We start from the raw sequence: 20596 nt of genomic DNA on the forward strand, positions 1-20596 counted from the left end.
GATCTGTTATCTAGAACTTTAATTAAACTTTTTTTTAATGAAAATTTTCCATTTTTCTCGCATGTTGTATGAACGAATAGTAGGATGTGAATGAGTAATTTACTGTGAGCAAAAGTAAGTGTGGCACAAATTGATTTTTATTCCAATTAGCTGGTCCCTCTTTCCCCCAAAAAATCATTATCTACAACAGTATTGAATCATCCTGCATGTTGTTTTGGCTGAAAACACTTGCTGGCTAGTGAACTACATTTTCATTTTTCACTCGCAAGTGGTTTTTAGAGGCAGCATTTTTCTATCATATTTAGCTTTATATGTAATAGGTGGATCAATAATAAGTGTTGCTTGAAGTGGAATATTGCACATACTTGCTTCCTTGGCATAACGGAAGAAGTAGAAAGCATTTGGTTCCCATTAACTTTAGCTAAGCTCAAGTAGTATTACAAATATTGTTTTTCATAAACTTTCTAGTTAATCCTACTTATTACTCTGTTCAGACTGTTATTATTCCTTGTTAATTGCTTAATAATGTTAATCATGTTAATTGTTTCCTTGTTAAAGTTTTAATAAAATATAACATCTCCATTTTACTCTTTCCACAGAATTTTATTTTCATGCATTGAAATACACATCAAATTCTGTGATAATATAAATATATGGTAGCCTTTTTAAAATCAAAACAGCAGTACAGCTTTGCTAGAATTCTTGAAATATTTTAATATATGTCTGTTGTGGGGGAACATTGCAAGGTCATGGGAGGACAGGTTTGCATATATTTAAAAAGTGCTTGCATAGATGTAGGTGACACAAGCAGAAACCTATGGCACTAATTTTTTAAGACTAATAGTTAAGTCATTCTCACAAATATCAATTAAATAAAGATATGTTTTCAATTATGAATATGTTTCATTTATATGGGGTAACTGCGACTAATCACAAAGTATCCCAAAAAATTATAATCAACCAGTAAACATGGATGTATTCGGAAAGAAGAAAAACTAATGTTGCTGTGTAAAAGCTGTTTCATTATAATAATTAGTTAATATTTAAACAGGTGATGCCTGATGAGGAGAAGCTATGGCAAACAAAAATATTGCCAAGTAGCAAATGACCAACAGAATGTTTCAATTAATGTAATATGTGAAGAAATGCTAAATGAAGATGAGTGTGTGAGTGATACGAAAGGCTGCTAATCTAAGCGAGTTTGATAGAGGGCAGATTGTAATGGGTCAAAGACTCGGAATGAGTATTTCCAGAACTGCATGACCAGTAGATTGTTCACAATCTGCCATTGTTAGTACTTATGCAAGGTGGATAAATGACGATGAAACCAGTAGTAGATGCCAAAGTTTTGAACATCCATGTGTCATCAAAGAAAAAGACGTTTTAGACCGTCCCACTTGGAACAGCAAAATCAGCATCAGACAGTGGATCAACTGACAACCCAATACAACTCAGATCCAAGTACAAGTGTTTTGGAACACACAGTTCAGTGGACACTCATTCTTACACTTACTTTTGCGAGTCATGTGAAAGGCTGCTGATCTAAGAGAGCAGATTGTAGTGGCTCGAAGACTCGGAATATCGTATTTCCAAAACTGCATGACCAGTAGGTTGTTCACAATTTGCCATTGTTAAAATTTATGTGAAGTGGATAAATGATGAGGAAACCAGTAGTAAATGCCAAAGTTTTGGACATCCATGTGTCATCAAAGAAAAAGACGTTTTGGACCGTCCCACTTGGAACAGCAAAATCGGCATCAGGCAGTGGTTCAGCTTACAGCCCAGCCCAAGGCAGGTCCAAGTGGCAAGTGTTTTTGAACACAGAGTTTAGTGGACACAGTTGAATATGGGACTGCACAGCAGATGTCCCACTCATGTGTATCTATTGACCCAGCATCACTGTCAACTATGCTTGCGGTGAGCCTAGGAACATCGAGACTGGACCATGGATAAGATAGTTGGCTGGTTGCATGAATCATGATTTCTCATTCATTGCATCCATGGTCGTGTCAGGCTATGCCATCTTCTGGTGAACAGTTGCTCCTTCTCCTTCCGTACAGCAGATCATACACAGGCTGGTGGTGGCGGTATTATGCTTTGTGAGATGTTCTCTTAGTTGTTGTAGAGGAGACTATGAAAGCTGCTGACTGTCTGAGCATAACTGTGAATAGCTGTATCCTTACATGGCATCTGTCTTCCTAACTGGAAGTGGAATCTTCCAGCAGGACAAAGCCTCATGTCACAATGCTCGAATTATGTTGGTGTGGTTCAGGGAGTATAAGGACAAATTCCAATAAATATCCGGGCCACCTAACTTACCACATCTGAACCTGATCAAGCACATTTGGGATATCACGGAGCAGCAGCTCAGAATTGAAACACCACCATGTTGGAATATCTTGACTTCATGCGAACCCTGCGTAGACATTTGGAACAACCTGTCTTCAGTCATATACCAAGAACTTGTGGCATCTATTCCAAGGCGAGTTGCAGTTTTTTGCAGGCCAAGGGTCGTGCAATGCTTTATTGAGTAGGTGGTCATAATGTTTGGCTCTTTAGTGAATATTGGGAATATAAGTGAAGGAAGTTATAGAGAAAATATTGAAATATCGAAAATGAAAATATTTCACTTGACTACTTAATGGAAATTTTTGACATAACAATTATAGGACTTAAACAGTGAAACCTTGTTAGTGAACAAGAAATAATGTCTCTATATAAAATTAAATTGTTTTAAAAACATAATTAATAACATAATATTCTGTCTTTGAAAGAATGATTCTAAGAAGTATTTTTGGTGGCATAAAATGTAACAGTATCTGGAGAAGAAGAATTAACTCTATAAATCTTTTAAAGAACTAATTGATAAAGATTCAGAGAATTAAATAGGCAGGACACCTGTGCAGAATGAATGGAAATCGTGTAACTAAAAAGATCTTCTCGGCTAGACCATTCACCACCCGAAAAAGAGGGAGACCTAAATTTAGGTGGCTTGACTGTTTCGAAACAGACTCAAGAATTTAAAAAATAACTAATTGGATGTCCAAGGCCAAGGATACAAGAGCTTGGAATTCGATTCTGAGGAAGGCGAATGCCCATCCTGCATTGTCTTTCTATTGAAGAAGAAGAAGAATGAAACACTGAAAAATATATAAAACGGCAACAATTGACTAAATTTAAAAATGCAATGAAACATTCGTAATAAAACACTTAATTTTTTCCTCGGTCTTCTGCTTATGCATGTAACGATCTGCTAATGCTTAAAAAAATCAGAAAATTGCAGAATTCTCTGGATTGCAGAGCAACTTGACACTGCTCTCCATGTACACATCGATCTATTTCAACTTTAAAAAAAATTGAATCGACAGATTCAGAGGAATTGTGCAAATTAACTTCATGGAATGCACATTCCTACTCACTGTACTGCTAGGCAAAATATCGTATTTCTGAAGAAATGTAGCACTTTCTTTTTCATCAGCAGAGAAACTCCGCAGGGGCATTTCTATTTGTTGTAAGAAAAACACTGCACACACTAATCACAACAACCACAAACATGACCCTTGAGTGCATAATGTGCATGCAGCCATAAATGGATTGCCAGATAAATACATTTTTGTGAAATTCTGGGTTTCCTACTTTGACACCATAGTTCTTTACCTTCTGATTTTTGTTAGGATTTGGTGGATAATCAGAGTTCCAAAATTTTTAATGAAGCAAAACAAATATTAACGTTAAGCATTTTTGCGAGGTAAAATTTAGTTTCCTTAAGACAAAAAATGCTTCATTATTTCACAATCTTTCACATTTCTTGTAATCTTATTAGATTTAAATTTGTGATCTAAAATCCAGAATCACTGAATTCCTGACAACTCTAGATTTTGGACTTTGTTTGTATATGCATGAATTATGCAGAAAATGGCATGGAACTTCATGAATTAAGTTATTAAGTTAACATTTACAGTATTAAATAGAACTTTTAATTACACACAAAAAAAGATTTTGTATATTTTGTATGTAGTTAATATTTTATTATTTGTAATCTGTTCAATTGTATATGCTTGTAAAATTACAAGTTGTCGTATTACTTTGTGATATTTTTTAATTACCCTATATGTTCTTTTGAATTTCAGGTTTCTAACTACAATGCCGATTAAAATTCCTACATCATACCGTATTGTGTGCAAAAAACACCTTGCTTATAAAAATTGCAGTGTTATACCTTATTTTATATTACTAATTAATCCTCTTAGTGAAGATCCTTTGTTCTCAAGTCAATAAATGGCAAAGAAAAAAGAACAAATGCCAAATCGGCCACAATGTTTTAGATCTCGATCAATGGAGGAAGACCGAGAAGACTTGTGTTCTGATGGAGCTATGCGATTTACTGTTGCATCTTATCCTAAGGAAGCTTTCGAAGTCATGTGTATGATGAGACAGCATCAGAAACTCTGTGATATTGAAATAAGAGTTAGCAATGAAATCTTCCATGCTCATAAAATAGTATTAGCTTCGGCAAGTCCATATTTTAAAGTAAGTTTTGCATTTACAAAAAACAATAAATAAATGCGAATTTTAAAGTTTAGTTTATGTATGTTATTTTTTATATTCTTTAGGTTTTATTTCGTCTTACTTTACTAAAACAAATCTTCCTTTATATACACTCATATCAAATTATGTATCAGTTATAATATTTTGGTAATATAGCTTATACAGTCAAAAGTCTTTAATCCAGACTCGTCAGGCCTTTGGCGTTTCCGGATTATAGATCATCAGTTTAAATCTGGTAAGATGGCATGCAGAAATTATAAAATTAAAAATATGAAACCGTAATTTATGAAATAAAGAATTATGATCTAAAAGGTATCAAAATTTACAAAAAAAAGCTTAATATTTATTTATTTATTTACTTCATAAAACATTTCTTTCAGTGCGCGCATGCGTAAAGCATATATTACGCATACTGCCCTGAAGATAAGGATAGTGCTGACAAATCAATTTTCAGTTCATTGCGCACCGCTACGCCCCCCCCCTCCGCAGAGCAGCTTGAAATTGATAAACAGATTTCGGAATGGTTAGAGAAACAAAGGATATGCCTTTATCCATTTTTTGCAGCAATTCCACTTTTTGTTTAATGGACATCGAAACATACTTTCGCTATGTAGATCCTTTACATATTTGTAAATATATATCGGAAATTCTATTTGACATAATCGAAAGTTCAAGCTTACTTTTATAAAATTGCTCTAACAGTCTGCAAAAAATAATAAGCCGGATCCAATTCGAAGATTAAGGAACAACGCAATCTGCAACATTAACTGAAATAGATAATTTTAGCTTATACCGTCCGTTATGCATTAAACGCGCATGCGCACACGCATATGTGCAGTCGTAAAGCTGTGCATGCGCAGAAATTTTGTAGCTTTGAGGTCCGGATTATGAGTGTTCGAATTAACGACTTTTGACTGTAATTCTATACTTTTTTTTTTTTTTTTTTTTTTTTTTTTGTCGATTGTATAGAAATTCAAGATTTAGCTGTGTTTTACAGTTTCATCTGAAAAACTAATATCTCTTATCTAGTTAGGGAGTGGCAATTCCATATGATAATAAAGATAAAATGAAGACTGTTTTTCTTTAAATATACTTTTATTTCAGTTTTAAATTGACCTGATTTCTTAATTTCAGTGAAAAAATTCATTCAGAGTCATGGTAAAAGTAGATGGCTGCTACACAAAACCAAAATAAGAAGTCAAAAAATTGCACAAACTCTGTGTCCTTGTACACATCGATCTGTTTTCACTTAAAAAAACATCCTAGAACTAGGTATTGTGCACTGCTTTAAATTATTCCATGTACACATCAATCTATTTTCATTTAAATAAAATCAGGAAGCTAAAACAAAGTTAAAACTATCATGGTAACCAAAAGTGAAGTTTCATCGCCAAAATTTTAAAAAAATTGTCACTAATCGAAGGGGCACCCAGTTCTACACTAGAACCAGATTCATTTAAATTAACTTTTTTTTCCACGCATTTAATCTTTTGCATTTATAAAATTAAAAATATAAGTCTTTATTTGTGTAGCTTATTTTAATAATGGCCTTTTAGCTGTTGGAACTGCTGCTACTTAGCACTTGATCCTAACAGCATTGCAAATTTATGGTTAGGATATACATGGCCATTAGGATCAAAAGAGTGAAATAATGCTGATCATCGTGTATAATTCACAGGATAGTATGAGGCTAAAAACCTCTTGCATGTAAATTACCTGATATTTAAAAAATTAAGTCTGGAAAATTAGTAGCCAGTTTTAAAAAAAAGATTTTGATTGGTTTGTTTTTCGGCTGCACCTGTTACCATTAATAGTTATGCTGTATCTGCCTGCAAATTGCAAAAATTGGAATGCAGAAATTGGAATTTTTTAACAGTTTTTCACATTTGGGTTAGATATCCTCATAATATAATCATTGTTAACTAAGTTATATTTAGATAATTTAATAAATATTTTTTTCTCTTTCATCCAAATGCAACCAATCGTCCTCAGAATATAAACTATTTTGTTTTCTTTGAGAACTATACAAATTTACTCGATTGATTTACTGCATGTTTTTGACTAACAGATTATTAGTGCTGTATGTGATGGCATACACAACATAATTTTCACAGCATTTTTATGTAATGAACTAGGTAGGCAATTTTATGAACAAAATAGTTTTTCAAATTTGATGTAGACTCATTATTATAATTAATTATTTATGAAATGGAAGTATGGTTAAATATGTGTATAACCTTTTGATGTTGAAAAGGTAGCTTACAATGATCATCAGAGTTTACTGAGTAAAATGCGGTTTAATAATTTGTAGCTAAATAGCATGGTTACTTGGATTCTCACTATAAAATGATATTGAATTTTTATTAAAACCTCTTTTGTAACATGGGAAATTGTAGCTGGCTGTCGATTTGAAGACTTCTTCAAAATTTCTTGGGCTGAAAATAAGATGATTTTCCCCTCTCCGTCATCCCAAACCGTGTTATCACATTCGCCATCCCACCGACACTGGAATAGAATTTAGAAGATTCATTATTAAGCACCGTAAAGTTTTCCAAAACATCAAAAATATTATTGATTTCTTACACCACCAAGGACTGGACCTGTGTCATCCATAGCTTACAACCCCAAATAATCCTCCAAGTTCATGAAACGCAACAATAAGAATATCCACTCTCACCCTCATACTATACAGGAGTGCCTTTAGAAAACACACTTAAATATATCCATTTATTGAGACAACCGTAACTTTTCTCATACTACAAACTATGAACTATTCATACTGGGCAATGTGTGACAGAGGCACCAATACTACGTACTCAACACTATGTACCATGAAATGAATTCATAAACTGTATGCTGTATTACGTACTCAACACTATGTACCATGAAATGAATTCATAAACTGTATGCTGTATTAAGAACTGCACTATGAATGATAACTTATAAACTGTGGATTGTGTAACAAAAAAACCAAACAAGCAACAAAACACATACCATAACTAATTCCTGAGCATGGTGTTAGCATGCCCGGTCAGGGTATCTTCTATAGATGGTTAGTGCAGTAGGGCAATACCAGGTTTGCCCATGGCGATGTTTTGGTGCCTCCTGTACTTCTTTCTTTCTGTCTGTCTGTCTGTCTACTTATAAGTCTGTAGCTTCAGAAAAGAAAAAGAAATTTCTGAAGTAATTTTTTTAGTATTAACACTTAGTGTTTTAAAAATATATGTTAACATAGTCCTATTTCATTGTTTATTATCTTAGATTTAACCTACAATCATTTCTGCATATATTGGTTATATTTTCAGGCTATGTTCACAAGTGGGTTAAAGGAATCAGAAATGTCTATTATTAATATTCAAGGTGTATGCCCTATGAGCATGGCTGTTATCATTCATTTTGCATATACTGGGCAAGTGAAGATTGAAGAAAATAATGTGTGCAATCTGCTTCCTGCTGCTACTATGTTCCAAGTATATTTTTATTTTCTTTAATAATCTTCCTAAGTCTCTAAAAAGATAGTTCTATAATCAGTTTTTGCTTATATTGTTATTGAAAGAAAGCTTGAAAATAAGCTTCTGAAATTCAGTTACTTGAAATTCAAGTTGAATCAAATGTTAGAATATTGAATTTAAGAGTAAAGCTAACTCTAATGGATGAATGGAATTTTTGATTAATTGGTCAATTTTTTGAGGTCATAGTTTCTGCGTATCAAAATGTGACTGTATACATAAAAGAAAATTGAGAATTTTAGTATGGCTGTAGTTGTAAGGAAAGGATGTGTTCATGAATAAAACCTAAATCAGAATATTCAGATTTGTTTTTATAAGTACTTAATTATTTTTATCTATTTAATATAAAAGACTTAATATTATGCTTTTATGAATATAAAGTTCTGTTTGATAGTGATTCTTATATGATCATATCAAATAGTCTCCAACATGAAAATAATATTTAAAACTTGTAAGCTGCAGCTGGCTCATCTGACTTGTTTTTCAATCTGCGCATAGTCTATAAGAATTATTTGTCTCAGTTAAACTCTGCTGTTACTTTTAAATTTTTAAGTAATTGGATTTTTAATTTGCTAAATATTGTACTATAAGAAAAGTGGATGATCTTGTGGAGAATTGTTAAATTAATTGATGAATATTAAAAGAATTGATTAGTGTTAGAATTGATTCTAAGAGATGCAAATGATAATCCTAGTAAACAAATTCTATTAGGTATAAATTGCAATAATTATTAATTATTAAATGGTTCACTTATTAAGTTCACTTCAGAATGTTGGATGAAGAAGTCTAGAAATCAGTATTCTGTCTTATATTTTCTGTCATAATGTCAGTACACTTGGTTCTTCACATATATATATCAATATTGTTATATCATGCTTGGAAGAGCTCCATGTCACTTTCACAAAATGTTTACATATCTTTTTTCCCTAGCTGTTCCATCTCTACATATAATAAAACAAAGAGTCTGTCTGTGTGTGTCTGTCTTTCGTTCGCGCTGTGCGTAAGCTAATAGACCCACGGCTACGAAATTTTGTACATAGGTGCATCTAGACAAGAGCCAGTGCACGTCGAAGCATTTTTTTTTTTTTTTTTTTTTTTTTTTTTTTTTTTTTTTTTCGAAATTCGAATTAGAATTTTTTTTTATTTTATGTTTTGTGACGAAATCGCGTCATTTTGAGACATAATGGGCTGTAGGAAAGCGAGATTTTACTCTACACACTCCATTTTCACATCGTCATGAAACGTAGGCACTTAGCTATTTTACGAACTTAAAATAAATTTTGTGTTTCAATAAATCTATTAAATACGAATTTATTTAACAAAGTGAGCTTAACACCTTTTCAACAGGAATTTTTCTAAAAATGTTTATGTTTAAAAATGTACAGTTTATTTTTCATTGATTTTTGGACACGTTAAACTTTCATCTTTGTGACTGCTTTTACAAAAAGATTTTTGGGAAAATGATTTTTTTTTTTTTTTTTTTTTTTTTTAATTTTAAATAAAGCTTCCGAGTACACTTCTCACATCTTTAAAAATGTGATTTTGGGGACAATTTTCCTGTCTTATTGTTGTTGATAGATTATTGTTGAAATCCCATCATTTTGAATAGTTTCATTCTTTTAGAAATATGGGTTTGGCAACAATTTTTTATGGTATTTCTTATGTCACTGTTTTTAACAGATTGGCATATTACATTGTCATTTTTTTATATATATAATACTTTTTTTTTTTTTTTTTTTTTTGATAAAGTTGTTCTGCAGAGTAAAATTCTGCATGGAATTTTATGTTTTTTGGGTTGCTTTCATGTTATTTTTTGCTTATTTCACTGTTTGTAAGATATTGAAAAGTTTTACCTGATTTTTTTTTTTTTTTTTTCCAACAGAAAGTTGGTTAAGATTTTTATTAGGATAATTAATGTTTGTATTAAGGGATATAGTTTATTTCATTGATTTTTTTCTCTTGAAAATATAAGATAAAATATCAATAATTATGCTTTGCTTTTCAGTTTTTTTTTAATATTTATTTATTTATTTATTTTTTATTATTATTATGTTATTTCACTGTTTTTAAGATATTGAAAAGTTTTGTGTGATTTTTTTTTAGGAAACAAAGTTCTTAACCTCCTTTATACCGTTTGAGTTCTTAAGATTTTGCAAAGGAAAGTTGGTTAATTTATTTATTAGGATAATTAACAGTGTTCCCTTCAGCCATTTTTCCGGTACATTTAAAAGCCAGACAAAGGCTGTCAGCGAAGCTGCTAGTGGTTGATAAATTCTTGTTGTATCATTTTCCTCTTTAACACTTTGTGCTAAGTCTTTGGGCTGAAGGTAGTTTAAATGGTAGGGTCTGAAACAAATTGCAGACATTTTTCTAACATTAGTAGATATCAAGCAGAAAACATTACAACTCTATCTTTCTTATGTCCTTCCAAAATAGGTGAAATAAGCATCTTTAATGATACTTCAAGCTTCAGCTCACATCTTGGTCCACAGGCTGGGTGACAGAGATGGAAAATAATTTAACTTCATCTGTAATTTTTTAGACATATGTGTCTTCCTTACAGTAGGTATCAATCATTAGTGGAATCCTTTGCTTTTTAGTCAAAAGTTCTTCATCTCATTTCCTTAGTAATTCTTCTTCAGGTAGTTCCGTCTATAGTCTTGCAGTTGCCTTTGTGGGAACCATGAAGGCTTTTTTCATTTTTTTAAATTCCTCACCAATGCATATTTTACTTCTATATTTTAGCATTTGGTTTAGAATCATGTTGTTAAAAAAGTCTAGTTTCATCTACATTTTTCATTGTGGTGAATAGAGGCATCACTTGAAGTAATTTTCCAACTTTCATTTAAGAATCAGAAATGAGACTATGTTGCACTTCTCATGGCATCCTTCCCTGAAAAAGAAGTTACAAGATACGTAACATCATACTTTGTTTGCTTTTTATATTCTTTTTTTCTGTTTGTGCTGAGTATTATATTTGAATTTTATTGTTTATATTGTTTTTTATTTGTGTTTTTATTTTATTAATTTTAAAAATAAATGCAAGTAATTAAGAACAATCTGCAATATTATTACTTTCTGTTTCAAAAAGACTATGGATTGAGAGATTGAATTTTCATCAAAGTTGCCTCTCTTTCTGTATATACTTTCCTAACACATATGCCTTCCTAATCATCTGCAAAATGTTTTTTGCTTATTTTGATATAATTTTCTAAAATATGACATGAAAAAAAAAATTTTTCAAAAAATTTCTTTTTCAGAATAAATTATACTAGATAAAATGAGAATATTGTTGCTCACTTCCAGTGGAAATAATTGGTTCACAAAAAACATTTCCCAATTTATATATATTGATGTTACTGTTTGAACTTTTAACTTTTTATTCTTTTAGATTAGCATTTTCTCTTGTTGTATGTATTAAATCCAGTTACTGATATTTATGATAATGATGTATCCAAACAGCAAATTCATAACAGTTTTTCTTAATAGGTGAACCATATTATTGATGCATGCTGCTCATTTTTAGAGAATCAGCTGGACCCTAGTAATTGCATTGGAATTGCTGATTTTGCTTTGCAGCATGGCTGTTCTAACCTATCTAGCATAGCTAATCAATTTATTGACCAACACTTCTCACAGGTATTAAGCAGAATTTTTTTCGTCAACTGATTTATTTTTCTGCATACTTAATGAATGTACATCAGGCAACCAAATCATTAAAATCACTTACTTTCTTTGAGACAAGTACTGATCTTATTGCCATAAAAGCCCTGCAATTCTTATTGATGAGACTTAGTTTCAGCTAGTGTCTGTTGATGTTTGGTACCATGACTGCAAAAGCAAAGTTTTTTTATTCTGAAAACCAGGTATTCTTATGCTGCCATACTAATTCTTTTAAGTCTAACTACAAATGCTTGATTAGATTAATGTCTAGCAAATTTGAGGAATATAGCAATGGAGAGTCTTCTTGTTGTTTTTAAACCATTTCTTAAACTTTGCAATATAATGAAGCATCGTTATGTTGAAATTTGTTATTTTCATTAGGAATTGTATTTGTCATAAATGGTTTCAGTTATGGTATTCAGGTTGCTGTTAGAGTTTGTTCTGCAAGAATAATGGATCTAGAATATGATTACTTTCCAAAAGTACATTGCCCATACCATCTTAGTTTAGAGATTAAATAAGTTATGTAAATTAAATAAGTCATTTGCTTTTCATTGTTGAGGTGAGTTGAAATTCTGATTATGAGATTGTTTATCCAAATATTTATATATATCATTTGTAATATTGGCATATGGCATCTGCAAGTGCATAAATTTAAATAATACAGGGGTCATTTAACTTAGCCTCTATATACAGAGGCTAAGTTTTGGATGATAAAAGTATTTTAGAGCAAAAAAAGGAGAAGTCTGGGAGAGAAAATGAGGTAATGATCTAGTATGCAGTCTACTGCTTTTAGTTATTTAATTATTTTTTAGGTGGCACCACTAAAATGAGATTTTTAGAAAAGTAATTAAGTATGCATAAATCAAAATGATTCCATTAATTAATTTTATAATGTATTAAACTTTAATTCCATTAAATTTAAATTCCTAAGTTTACAAAACAAAAGTAGAAATAGTGCTTAAAAGAGCTGTTTTTATGAGTCGTTCAGACATGTACATTACGAATGTCTAGCAACTTGGCTAAAAAATAATCATAACTTTTATTACTGAATCTCCACCATGCTTTTGTGAAATAAGTGGAAGCAGTAATCTAACTAAAAGCAGTAGATTGCATACATTCATTAGAATTAAGGGCCAACTACAGAAAATGAACATGAATTAATTTACACTAATATCTTTATTACAGCTCAACTTTGCTGAAAATTTATTTATCTCATGTTTTACTTTTTTAATCATTAATATCAGTATATGTTAAAAATTTTCTTAAGTAATGAAAATTTTTTTATGTATTAATTGACAGAAATTTTTTTATAATATACAAAAGTTATGTTTCAATCTACTTTTACAGTTCTTTATGTAGGCTTAAACAGAGGGATTGAGAAGTATTGAAAACATTATTGCCACTTTTAATGATAATTTTTGTTTTAAAAGAAACTGTTTTCCAAATACTGTATTTAAATTTGGAGAAAATGCAAATTTGAGAAGATTTGGCATATCAGTTGCAGAAAATTAAGTGATACAACTTGGCTTTATACTTTATTCAATTACAAGTTTTTTGCATATAAAATATATATAAGCTGCTCTTAATGGATTTTGCACTAATCTTTGAAAATTGCAATATAACTTTTTTTTTATTTCATTTAAATTTCATCTCAAAGCAAGATTTTTGGGGGAGTTTCTACATATGAATTAATTTGTTACACTTTAATATATTACTCTTTTACTGAGATAAAATCTTTCACAAAATGGTTTCAAAATAATCAGGCTTTTCAGGTTTCAAAACAATCAGGCTTTCGGGGTTGGTCTGCCAAACTTTTCAGTTAAAACTTATACAGTGCATTGTTCCATCCTTCCTTTCTATCTTCTTGTTTCTACTCTAAAGACATACTTAAAATAAATTTACCGTTGATGAAACCCAGCAGTGGTAATAACTGCTTTATAATCACAAACAAAATTAACATACAAAGCTGAATGAAAAGAAATGAGGGGAGAGAATGAGTGAAACAAGGATACTATTTATTTAATTCATTATTCATTAATGTTGAAATATATCTTGAATTAAAAATTGTTTGACTGTTGATTCTTTTAACATTCTTATATTTTTATATAGATTTCATCATTTTTCTTTTCTTTTCTTCCCCCCCCCCATATTGTAATGAAATGTTCCTTATTTCATACTAAGATGCAAAACATTTAACTTTTAGTAATGCATTTTTTAAAACCACAAAATTACTCTTAATTAAAATAAGTGATACTCAGGATTAAAAACATGATCTTATACACTGAGTTGGCATATCTAAGTACAAAACCCAATTTATGTATCATTGGCACTGTATCAAAATCGTGAATGTGCATATTTTGCTTTTTACCTTATAAGGTATATTTTAATTTTATAACAGTTATTTTAATTTTAAAGTCCCTTTCCTATCAATTCTTGTTTCCACTTACAACTCCTTACAAGAATGAGTTTTTAGAATCATTTTGAATGCAAATGAGTTTGAAGAAGTATTTAAGGAAGGTTTAACTTACTTCGTGAGAGACAGCTAGGAATCCAGAGTAGCGCATGTTTGCCTTCAGGCTAAGTCTGACTTGAAGCTGTTACGCTCGGGCGTATATTACGTGCCTTTTGATATTCGCCGGCTAGTTTAAATTAAGGGCCAACTACGTTAGATACTTGTGTTTAGCTTTGGCTAAGTCTTCTTTAGTTAGTTACAGTTTAGTTCTTATTTCTTATTCTGAGTTTAAGCCTGAGAAAGGGGCCGACTGTTATTTTTTTTGTGAAATAAAGGGTAGTCCTTGAATCTATATCTTTAGTTATTTGAACTCGGCAATAAGTCACTAAACAGTTCACTAGGTTTCTCAACATTCATTTTAGAAAAAAAAGAGTGCACAACCCTACAACCTGAATGCATTTTTAGTTTATTTTTCAGTGTTTTTACCATTCTAAAATAGAAACGTACCTGTTCTCTAAGGTTCACAAACACACACACACACACACAAAAAAAAAAAAAAAAAAAAAATCATGTTGTTTTAGTTCTTGCTTACTAGATTAGGTAATTTGTCACAAGATCAGCTTCCCATGCCTGAAAAGATTACCCTTTTGGATTTTTCTGTTTTCCTCCATATGTAATTTGAGCTTAGGCCATTTTCCTTTAAAAAGGCTTCATAGAGGCATCTCTCATGAAGTAGGTTATTTGCCATAATGACTAACCCTATTATTCTTTTATGACGCTATAGACTCTGTTACAAAGTATTTAGTTCATCTTTCAAAAGTCAGAAAAGAACAGCAAGCACATGCTTGATCATCTGAAAAATGTAACTTCATATATTTTATTTATGTTTTCCTATATATATATACTGAAAAAAGGAATGGGTGATATAATGTGACTTCCTCCCCTATTTATCTCTAATTTTGTCACCTTTGGCTGAGAGCACAATTTATTTCTCAGTTTTTCTAAATCTTGGTTTGTGTACTAATCTCTGAATTTGAGATTTTATTCTTTAAGTTATCGATATTCTGGTTATGAAATGCACTGACTATGCACTTGCAGAAAAGAGATGCTGATTTATATTTACATTTTGTAGAGAAGAATCTGAGTTTAGTAATGATGTAGTATGTGATCTGCCCTTTTAGTTCGTTAGTTATTTCCTAGATAGTGCCTCTAAAATTCCATTAAATTTAAATTCTTATCATTTTGACAAAAAAGGAAGGGGTGGGGGAATGCTTTTAGATAGACCATTTTTATGAGTCATTCAACCATATACATGATGAAGGTCATGCAGCATGGCCATTATTTTTATTAATGAATCTCCATCATGCTTCTGTGAGATAAAATAGAAGCATATGTGGTATAGTACTGAGCTTTTTGTGCAAAATCTTTAGCTTCAAATTCTCCCAGTACAATTCATTTGTTTGAATATTAGTACTCTCTACAAATGGAACGGGAAAAAATTTAAAATAACTAATTTTAGTGGCTTCATCTAAAAGTGAATAAGTAAAAGTGGTAAATTACATACTACATCATTATCTTGAATTTTCATTTAATCTGTTTTGCCTCCTTTTTCTCAAAAGGAGAATTTGAGCTGAAACTATAAGTCCCAGTGTTTAATATGTAGTTCCCAGATTGTTGGTTCCGTGTAGTTTTTATAGTTTTCTGCATGTAGAGTAGGAATTAATTCTTCAAAGGAAATCTTTCAAAAAGCTGATAATTTGAGTACATAAACAATAGCAATCAAATATATATTAGCCACATGCTGTAATTTTATTCAGTAATATAAAAGTGGTTTCACTTCCCCTTAAAGGAATTCTATCTGGAGCAAGGTATGCTATCTTATCTTACTTATGCAAGGTTGCTATTGTGCTGGGAGAATTTGAATTCATGTGTAAATGTATCTTCAGTAGAAAGAAAATAAATATGTTCATTCTATGTGTTTGAATTAGAGTATTGTGTATGTAAAGTAAATATGAAACTTTTGAAAATGAACTCAAAAATACATTATAGCTCAAGATTTAAATGATGATGTGCAATTGATCTCTAATATTCCTCATTGTATAATAGATATAATTATCACAATATGCATTTAATATTGAATCCCAAAAAACATTTATGCTTTTAATTGAAAAAATTGCAGTTAACTCTTTGATTTAAAAATTCATGGCTCTAAGCATGAATAAAATTATTAATCACATGTTTTACCATTCAGTAAGCTTTCAAAAAGCAAACTGGGAGTTCAAGAAATGTGTCTCTTTTTATATTTATCCTAGGTATGTATTCTAAATTATAATTAAGGAACAACGCAATGTGCAACATTAACTGAAATAGATAATTAGATAATTTTAGCTTAGCTTATGCCATCCGTTATACAGTAAATGCGCATGCGCAGAAAGTTTGTAGCTTTGAAGTCCAGATTATAGATCATTCCGGATTAAAGACTTTTGACTGTATATGTTTTGTAACTTTTGTTTGGTTTATAAGGGCATCCAATCATGTTTAAATTCAGGTTTTCTTGATTCTTCTAGTCATTCCAATCATGATACAATTATTAAATCTAAATATAATTCAGGATCTGATCAATTACCTAAAGATGTATTTTCTAGTTATGGTTTTTCAAATGATGATCGTGAAGATTTTTTAAGAACTCCATGGCAGCTCAGGAATGACGATATTTATTTCTTAAATTATGTTGCAAAGTATTGAATAGAATACAGTATTACCTCTTATTAAGGAACACCCAATGTACCAGACATTTTCTTCTTTAGATAAAGTGTCCCTTCTTCAAAGGTTCATACAAAAAAATGTTATTTAATTAGAAATTGAGGTTGTATCAAGCGTTAAGTAAATGATATATAAATAAGTAACACTGTCACAGGTATTAAATTAAAAAAGTTTAATTATTGCAAAAATATATGAAATGAACAGTAGAGTGTTGTACTTACAGAAATATATTGATATAGAGTAGAAAGTCTGAAATCCAGACTCGTCGAGACTTCGGCGATTCCGAATTTAGAATCTTTCCGGATAATAGATCATCATTTTAAATCTGGTAAGATGGCATGCAGAAATTATACAATTAAAAATATGAAATCGTAATTTATGAAATAAAGAACAATTATGATCTAAAGGGTATCAAAACTTACAAAAAAAAAAAAAAAAGCTTATTTGTTTGCTAATTACATTTCTTTCAAGGTAAGTTGTTTAAGTTGCTTCCATAAAAAAAAGTTCTTTTTTCTTATGTCACATACAGTTGACTTTCCAATGCTATACTCCTCATGTAATTTGAAAGGGATATGCCTTTATCCATTTTTTGCAGCAATTCCACTTTTTGTTTATGGACATCGAAACGTGGTTTTGTTTTGTAGATCCTTTGGCAGCTCCAGAACTGGAAACTCTTTTCAATATAATTGAAAGTTCAAGCTAAGATTTTATAAAATTGCTGTAATATTAACAGTGCCAAAAATATTAAACTGGATCAAATTAGAACATTAAGGAGCAGCGCAGTCTGCTACATTAACTGAAATGCCTTAGAATCAGTTAAGATAATTTTAGCCTAGCTTAATAGCTTCCGTTATATATTGTTGGCTGTGTATGACAAGATTGGCAACTAATGGTTCTCCTATTGCATACTGAATTAAGCCTGAATTGTATTTGTTATTTACTATACCCACGTTTATTTCTTGCACAAGCTTAAAACTAATCTGAGTCCTGAATAAATAAACTCCCACATATACTTAAGGCTTTATCTACGGCCGGCGCTAGATACTGCCTGGTGCAGTCTCTAAATTCTGCTACAAAGCCCCTTCTTAAGTTCTAAATTTTTGCCGCACCTTAACTTTGGATCCCAGTGCTTCCCCTCCCCTTCAAAATTATAAAAACTTCGTATCCCTTAATTTTGCCGCTTGGTGCTTCGCCAAATTCCAAAAATTGTGTCTTCCCTAAATTCTGCCGCTGCTTCTGGGTTTATGGTGAATAACATATCAGTTATTCTTAATTAAAATAGCACTAAATATAATCTTTTGGCCTATGAGTTTCATTAACAAAATCTATTTTTAGCATATGAAAAGAAATTTTTGTTGGAAAGCAAAATATAATAAATAATGATTCGTCAGGTCGGCGTCAAGGATATAAAATAGATGAATGTTTTTGTTTAATACGGTACAAAGTTCGTAATGCGGACTCGTCGAGACTTCGGTGATTCCGGGTTAGGTGTTTTTCCGGATTATAGAACATCAATTTAAATCTGGTAAGATGGCATGCAGAAATTATACAATTAAAAATATGAAACTGTAATTTATGAAATAAAGAGCAATTATGATCCAAAGGGTATCAAAATTTACAAAAAGCTTAATATTTATTTATTTGTTTACTTTATTAAACATTTCTTTCAATGTAAATTGTTTAAGTTGCTTCGTTTTTTGTGCTAATACTTTCTCTTTAATTCTATAAACAGACATAATTTCTTCTTCAGTTACAAAGTTCCACTGTTCAAGTCCTGTAATTGCTGTGTCGAGAATACTGACTAACTTGTCAATCAAAATTTGTTCGTTTTCAGTAACCTCTCTGTCACTTTCTTCACTATCGGAAGCGGTATTTTCTGGATTTAGAACCATACTACAGATTTCGCCGGCTGTTAATTGATTGATGATTGGGGCATTGCTGACACAATGAAAAACTTCTGTAATGTTATCTTCATTTATTACTGCTTCTCCACATTTCTTTACAAAATCCAATAACTGGAAAATTTCACCTTTAGTTTGCGATGTCCGAAAACCTTCATATTCACTTCTATCATCTTCATCGTCATTGTGAAATATGGTAGCTGGCCATAAATTATGCCAAGCCTTTTTTAACATATCTGGAGACACATCCTCCCAACGCGCATGCATAAAGCATACAAAAAAAAAAAAAAAGTTTGTGGCTTTGAGGTCCGGATTTAGATCATTCCAGATAATGGACGTCCGGATTAGACTTTGTACTGTATTAATAAAGAAACTGTTTATACAATTGAAAAATATCTCATTTCTCAAAATATATGTAACATTAATATAATCAATAAATAAAATATTAATTGAATGTGATATAAAATAATATAAAGGGATGCGATAACAGGTAGATACTTTGATTAGAGAAAAGAGAAATCTGTGGATTTAGAATTCTCAAATAAGCATTTTTCGTGAAGTGTGATATTTTGATTAGATAACTTGTCCCATCATAGAGTAGCATGTAGGTCTGATGTATCTTTAAGCAAGTGCTGAAACACACTGTGAGCAATCATTTAAAAGTTTGATGAAATGTCAGAATTTTAGTATCAATATAATAAATTAAAATTTCTTGCTTTTCTAGGTGTCACAAGGAGAAGAATTTCTGGCATTATCAGTTTGCCAGATGATCATGTTAATAAAGAGAGATGAACTGAATGTTCGAAGTGAAATGGAAGTGTTTAATGCAGTGCTACGTTGGGTTAAGCATGACAAACCTAGACGCTGTCCAAAATTACCTGATATTTTAAATGCTGTGAGATGTCATTTCTTAACTCCCCGCTTTTTAAAAGAACAAATTCAAAAATGTGAAGTTCTCAAGAATGAACCACAATGTTGTGATTATTTAAGTCGTATCATCCAGGTAAGTAGTCAGCTTAAAAGTATTATTTGTAATAAACTCTATGTTTTATCTATTGTAATAATTTAAATTATGTACAATATGAAGAAATTTTCTGAATTGCGAAATTTTATAAAATTTAAAACTATTAAACAGTAATATATTGCCATTTTGCTCAAATATTGATTAAAGCATTGAGTGAAGTAATTGGTATAAAGTAATACATGAAGAAACTACTCTAAAGAGCTGTAGGATAAAATAATGCATGAAATTTTGCTGTAGTTAAGAAAGTCAATCAGTATTTGACAGAAGACATTATTCAATTACTTTTGCATTAATGATTTTTCAGTTTGGATCCAACTATGAATAAACAGAAGTAGTATCATATCTATGTTACTGTGAAAGACCGAAAGTGGAGAATGTTGACATTTGCCGTTGAATCACATACCAAATACGTCGGTAATTATTAAGACCGAATATTTCATTATATTCTTGTACATTTGGACCATCACTGGTGTATGTTGACAATCACATATATTCTGTGGAGGTCGAAAAGAGAAGTCAAGGTCAACAGAGTGGCGACAGTCTGTTGCCAAATCTGTTGTTCTGCTGTGGTTGAAGTTATGTGGCATGTATTTGTTATACTCTGGAACACTGTTTGTCAGTCTTATACAAGGTTTGATGGTACCCACAACATTTTCTTAAATTTTGTTTTTTTATCCGATACCATAATTTATATTGAATTAGTGAATCATGAACTTTTCTTTGAAAAGTTAAA

General features: G+C 31.0%; 1 protein-coding gene across 4 annotated transcripts in view; it reads left to right on the plus strand.

Annotated features, from left to right (window-relative positions):
- The window catches only part of Keap1 (kelch like ECH associated protein 1), a 67058-nt gene that overhangs the window by 4651 nt on the left and 41811 nt on the right, over nucleotides 1-20596 (plus strand). For 3 of the 4 annotated variants that reach the window (XM_085814462.1, XM_085814464.1, XM_085814463.1), the window contains exons 2-5: nucleotides 4131-4530; nucleotides 7854-8018; nucleotides 11547-11696; nucleotides 19564-19842. In XM_085814462.1, coding sequence (XP_085670588.1) covers nucleotides 4279-4530; nucleotides 7854-8018; nucleotides 11547-11696; nucleotides 19564-19842 — 846 coding nt within the window. In that variant the 5' untranslated portion in view covers nucleotides 4131-4278. The remainder of the gene's footprint in view (nucleotides 1-4130; nucleotides 4531-7853; nucleotides 8019-11546; nucleotides 11697-19563; nucleotides 19843-20596) is intronic. The other variant, XM_085814465.1, reaches the window with a different exon arrangement.

This window comes from Stegodyphus dumicola, chromosome 4, assembly GCF_044657685.1.
Source record: "Stegodyphus dumicola isolate Sdum_Otavi_A_Nest chromosome 4, ASM4465768v1".
In the NCBI taxonomy this organism is placed as follows: Eukaryota; Metazoa; Arthropoda; class Arachnida; order Araneae; family Eresidae; genus Stegodyphus; species Stegodyphus dumicola.